The sequence below is a fragment of the Channa argus genome, chromosome 18, assembly GCF_033026475.1.
Source record: "Channa argus isolate prfri chromosome 18, Channa argus male v1.0, whole genome shotgun sequence".
Classification (NCBI taxonomy): domain Eukaryota; kingdom Metazoa; phylum Chordata; class Actinopteri; order Anabantiformes; family Channidae; genus Channa; species Channa argus.
Genome location: NC_090214.1, coordinates 18580948 through 18587127, shown reverse-complemented (window position 1 = coordinate 18587127; position 6180 = coordinate 18580948). Strand labels below are relative to the sequence as shown.

Sequence of the window (6180 nt, the reverse complement as noted above, 5' to 3'; positions counted from 1 at the left end):
CTGCAGACCCCTTGTTATATACTCTCCAGCTCCTGTGCCGCAGTGAAAGCGCCGCGCTCTGATTGGCTGAAGCTGAATGGTGTATTGGTATGATAATGCTATTGTCACACTTCGGCTCGTGGCAGATTGATAGGGGTCATCGAGCCACGCACGCCCCTTCTCTGAGTAGCAGCAGCCTGGCCTGAAACTAAAAATAGCTTAATTAATTAAAAGGAAAAGTTTGCTCACATTTGTGCAAAATCGTGTAACCCCGCCGCAGAGATGCAGCAGAACATCAGCTGCAAAAAGCGAACTGAAGCGTTTAACTGTCCTTAAAGCAGCTTTCAAACTTTAAACTTCAACAGAAATGTTTAAAAGGGGAAAAGAGAACGAACTTAATTTGTTCCTTGCACTTTTCTTTGCATGCTTTAGACTCGTTTGGTGATAGTATTTCAGCAGCGTATCAGCGCCCCCTCCCCCACTCTGTCCTCTCTCTCTGTGCAGCAGCAGAGAGAAGGGGCAGGTGGGTGATGCCATCTGTGGACTAAAGGCTGGCCATAAAACGGCCTTATCGTGCACACAGAAGCCCTCTATTATCACAGCCCCCATACAAATGCAAATGAGCAGCGCGTGCCAGAACGCAGTCTTCACTGCCGGCCCATGCGGACCACGTGGCCATCAGCTGTCCAGAAAATCCTTGCATGGTTTTTTATTTATTTACTCTAGGGAGTTCAGGGGCCGCACGAGCTGAACTCTGTAGGCAAACTTTTGAAGTCTATTGCACTGTTTGGTATTTTGTGCCTTGACCCATCAAACGTTTTGTATCTTTATATATTTGTAAATGTTTTGTAAAACTATTTCTGGAAACGCCAGATCGCATTCATTTTACGCATTAAGAAACTTTTTGAGACTGCTCCATCTATGCAAATAATTCTCTCTAACAGTTCTTCCTTGTTCGGTTCTGTTTAGTATGTGGTGTCTGCCAATAAATGTCTTTGTGTTTTTTTACATTAACCGAGTTCTGACAACTTTCTTTTAATTCTCGTCAGTTTTACGCACTGCAAAACCTTTGCGCACTGGTCTTTTTGATGAATTTGACCAAGAACACAGTTGGTCGCCAACAGCTCGTGCTTATTTGGTTATACTTTAGTCGCATAATAATACAAAACCCATCTCGCATCAGGTCTGACCTGCTGCCACTGCTGCGTAAATAGAGGGGGGCTGGAGCGAAGAGGCGCTGCATGGGACACAGGTTGGCGGTGATTGATTCAGTGCTATTGTTCTGCGGAAGGCAGAGCGGCAGATGGAGAACTGCCGCTATGAGGGACCCCCCTTTCTCTCAACTAAACCCAGGTCAACCCCGACCCCAGGGCGCACCGATCCTTTGTCAGCGAGTCTCCACATTCGCCAATCTGTTGTCTGAGTTTTGATTAAATTTGAATGCCTAAGAGGAGACATTATAGCCAAAACTTTCACGATGAAAAGTGCTATCTTCAAAAGATTCAGGTCCTGTAGATGAAGATAAAAATCACTTTCAGTTTGGGCTGTAAACACGTGCAAGAATGCTGTAAGTGTGTTTTGTTCGACAACAAAACTCTTATCTCTACATTATTGCAGCAACAAAACCATTTGCTTTCATTTTCGCAGCTGCCGACCAGCCCTAAAATTTTAGGCTAAAGTTTGATTAGGATCCATCAGAGCGGAGACTCAAACATTGAGCTATTTTAGGAAAGATCAGCTTGCATGGCCACAGGGTGGGCGCGTGCAAATCGATACCGACCTATTGTTGCTGGAGTACATCTGCCAGACGGAGGCCTCCCCGGCAACGCGCGACAGGTGTTGGTGGTCAAAGCTCTTTGCTGGTGACCTGCGGCTACTCAGCAAAGCTCTAAACCTCTTTGTGAGGATGGAAAGTATCTAAAGCTGCAGGATATGTCGAAGTTGTTTGAATTTGGCTTTTGCGTAAATGTAACTTTGTTTTAGAGTAATGTTGCAGTACATAAATGGAAAGTTCAATAAAAATTTGCTTATTATTGATCACGTGTAGCATGTTTCTTAGTCACGTAATAGCCAAAACTGATCGAACAAATATATATAATGCTATTCTGCCAAACCTCTGCGTTCGGATTTCGTTGAATTCGACGACTCAAATTAAAGTCATATGTTTAAAAAGAAGACTGCAGTTATCACGCCCAGCAGGTGCTGCGTGACTTCCTTTGTTCCCCGTCCCTTCACCTTCTCTCCAGGGACAGATGGTATCTCTCTGTTGCTATGGAGAGTGATGCAGGCAGAGAGATAAAGAATGCAGGCATCTCCAGATGCCACGCGCCTTAAGTGGGGCCCAAGCTTTATGCATGCAAAGCAGCGGCGCGTGCCACTGTCCGAGCTACAAAAAAAAAGTTGAGACAGTGGTCATGACTTAAAGAGTGTGTCCAACATCCAATATAGTAGTAGATATAAAACATGAAACACGGACATTGAGTTTTCTAAACTTTAACATGATCTTATTTGAATTGCTCTGACAGAACCCATGATGTCAATTAAACTGTTGGGATTTGGCAACTTTAGCTTCGGAGAAATAACTTCATTGTAACTTATTAGCTACAAACATTTAACACATATTTGAAAACAAATTATAGCCTATTTTTTTCCCGGTGACCTGCAGTGTCCATGGCAGTTGGGGTAAAATTGTAAATTATCAGAGCTAAATATATGATAATATGTAATAAGATGATATTGTAATAAGTTACAACATCAGTTTTGGCAAACGTTTTGACTTAGATTGATAACCCCTAACCTTAGCCAAGAACAATTATATTACATGGACTAAATTCTGAGCACATTTTTTTACATTAACATACACTCACTGTCCACGTCATTACGTCCACGTGTTCAATCTAATTCATTTCAATACAGCAGCTCTGCCATTAATTCTACTTTTACAAGGTTATAAACTTGATCATCCTACTCTCTGTTGATTATTGAGGTCACAGTGGGTAATGGAGTCGTACGGGAGTGCTTATAAGAAGAGGTGGTTCTAATGTTTTGGCCCCCGAATTCATTTTAAATAATAATAATTTTAGATGTATGTTCCAGTAAGCCCTTGTTTTCCATTTATTTCTGTACAGTCTTATCAATTCTGAAGGTTTGGAAACTTTCTTGTGCTGTGTAATCCATTGTTTATATCAACTCTGCATCTATAGATTATAGAACTCTAGCAAAATTCAAGAGTGACTGACTTTGATGTTTCTGTAAAATGAATGGAAGTCAGCGGCCCACTGAACAGCTAGAGAGAGCACAGTTTAAAATCTGATAGTGAATTAAAAAAAATAAAACAACATTAAAGAAAAATAACAAAACAATTTGAGTGTATATATAGCACATGGATTGCTTCTCCTAAAGTTCCCTTCACTATAATATAGGTTTTGCTTACACAGTATTGTCCTTCACTGAGTTGTCTTGTATCTTCTGGTTTTAATGATGAATGTGTAAAGTCTGACACAGGGTAAATTTGTCTTTGCTTACTTTAAAACTTGAAGTACAAGCATGATGTGGGACATCACAAATGCGTTGGAAGCTTATCTCAGTCTAATTATGAGACTCAGTGTAATTGAAAGATGGGGATCCTTACGCATCACTGTACTGCTGCCAAAAGCCATGGATTTTTATAACTTTTTTGTTCTGCACCTATTTCTACCTTTTGGCACTCAAAGTGCTTTACACTGGTTCTTATTCACACCAATGGAGGACACTCACTGGGAGCAACTAAGTTGGGGCTCAGTGTCTTGCTCAAGGACACTTTGACATGTGACAGGAGGAGCCGGGGGATCGAACCAACAACTGTGACTCTACCTTCCTGCGCCACAGTTGCACCAACATAATGTTACTTGACAACAATAATGCAGACTTGATTTTCACATGCAGTGATGGATAACAGTGCACTTTTAACAGATTATGTGGAAATGAATAGAAATCAATGGCTGCCTGTAATGGAAACATATTCAGGCTAAACCATGTAGTTTGCAAAATGTTCATTTATAATGTAACTGTAAATGTGAACATCTACGACCTCTTTGACGGTTCACTGATAGAGTGAATGGGAGTTAGTGGTTGCTCCTGATTAATCCAGAACTTTGAAGACTTAAATGACAGCAGTCTGGTTTTCCTGTGTACTTTCATTTCTGTAAACCAAAGGAATCATTCAGAGGTCAGAGAGATACATCTAATCCTTTCAAGCAAAGCTGCCCCCAACTTTCAAAGACTTTCTATAGACACGCGCCCATGAGGGTGGGGTGGGGGCTGCAGGCCTGTTGTAGCCATTGTACCCAAAACAGCCAATCACAGAGTGAGCGTGTGCCGGGTCTGCAATATAAATGCTGGCAGATTCTGAAGGGGCAGCACAAACACAGCACAATCTTCTCTGGACTTTCTGATCACATCAGCTCAGCTCTGAGATACAACATTACCATGAAGTCTCCTGGAAAATCGTTAAAAGAAGCTCTGCTTTGTGCTCAGAGTGAGAATCGACTCACTGTTGGCGTCTATGAGAGCGCTAAAATTATGACTGAGTAAGTAAACTAATTGTGACCTAAATAGGACAATGGTGTCTTCTCTGAAAAATCTGCTGGAGCAACATCTGAGAACAGCATCTAATAAAAAGTGTTTCTTTTTGTCCACAGTGATCCGGACAGTGTTTCTTTCTGCGTCCTGGCCATGGATGAGGAGTTTGAGTGTGACGTCGCCCTGCAGATCCACTTCACCCTCATCCAGTCCTTCTGCTTCGACAACGACATCAGCATCGTCAGAGTGAGCGACATGCAGCGTCTGGCTGAGATTGTTGGTGACAAAGCAGAGCAGCTCGAAGACGCCCACTGTGTCCTCATCACGGTATGTAGAGCTCAGTCAATGTGATTCAGATAAAACCTTTTACAAATGTTCATGCGTTGCTTTAGAAAAAAAAGAAACATGAAAGTGAAGTTCTTCTCCTCTTCCTCTGTGAACAGAACCCAGCTGACGGGTCTTGGCAGGACCCTGCCCTGGAGAAGCTGCACCTGTTCTGTGAGGAGAGCTGTCGTCTGAACGACTGGGTTCCTGAGATCATTCTCCCCGAGCGCTGATCTGGGACTCGGCTCCTCTCCTGCTCAGAGCTGCAAAGCTCCTTTATCTGGAAATATTCATCCTGATGAACAGGATGACCCTGTTTCTGCCCATTCCTGGATACTCCTGAGGAGGATTCTCATCCAGGCAGCACGGCGCCGGCCCTGAGGACGGGCCCCCCTGTGAACTGTCGCCTCTTGTTCCGTCCATGCCAAGATGACTCTCATTCTTTATGTGAACGAGGTCAGGTATGCCACAAGAGCGACACATCGACCCTCATTCTTTGTGCGGATGAGGTTTGGAGAGGAAGGAGAAGCGACTTCTGCGTCCTGTGGTTCTCCACGGAGCAAAAGTCGCACGTTGAAGCACGCGCAGTAGGAGAAGAAGCGGTGCCGAGGAAGAGGACTTCTTAAAAAGGGACTTTTTAAAGATGTCCTCTTAGCTGAGCAACATGACAACAGTTGCAGTCAGCGGAAATGTTTCCCACTTTCCAGAATTGTCTTAATTCTCTAAAGGTTTCACTTTAGAAATTTAATAATGACAAAAATACTGTAAAACTAAAAAAAATTAAATAAAATGAAAAAGCTTTTTCCTCTAAAGGTTTCACTTGACCATGAAAAAAAAAAAATTCTTAAAAGTTAAATATCTAAAGGTTTAACTTTGGATCATTAGTTTGTCCTGAGTTTTGACATTTGGAAAAATATTGAAAAAAAAATGTAGCACTCCCTGAAAGTTTATATTTTTCAACTTTATTTCAATTAAAATACTTTGTTCAGTGCATTTATGACTTTGTTGAATGAAAAGAGCCCTAATAAATAAAATATTTGAATTCAATTCATGGCTTTTAAGCCTTTTATTTGGGTTTAAAGTTATGCACAGCACAACAAATGTTTCACTTAGACCTTTTCTTCTGCAAACCTGCCTGTGTCTGACTTGACTTTCTGAACCTGTTTGGGGGGAATTTTGTTAACAGCTTCTTTTACTAAGTCAGACTTTGGGAAAATTCTGATCTCTAAAAGAATGGTTATCCCATGAATATAAATAACAAGGTTTAAAAAAATTGCTTAACAGCAAATGTATTAAGAGAAACTTAAAAAAGAGATT

The 6180-nt window shown here is 41.7% G+C and overlaps 1 protein-coding gene across 1 annotated transcript; it reads left to right on the top strand.

The window, feature by feature from the left end:
* Positions 1 to 4393: 4393 nt before the first annotated feature.
* LOC137103960 (growth arrest and DNA damage-inducible protein GADD45 gamma-like) lies at positions 4394 to 5880 on the top strand. Its single transcript, XM_067484741.1, has 3 exons — positions 4394 to 4547; positions 4659 to 4866; positions 4983 to 5880. Exons 1-3 carry the CDS (start codon positions 4447 to 4449, stop codon positions 5094 to 5096), a joined length of 423 nt encoding a protein of 140 aa, XP_067340842.1. The 5' UTR covers positions 4394 to 4446; the 3' UTR covers positions 5097 to 5880.
* The last annotated feature ends 300 nt before the right edge of the window (positions 5881 to 6180 follow it).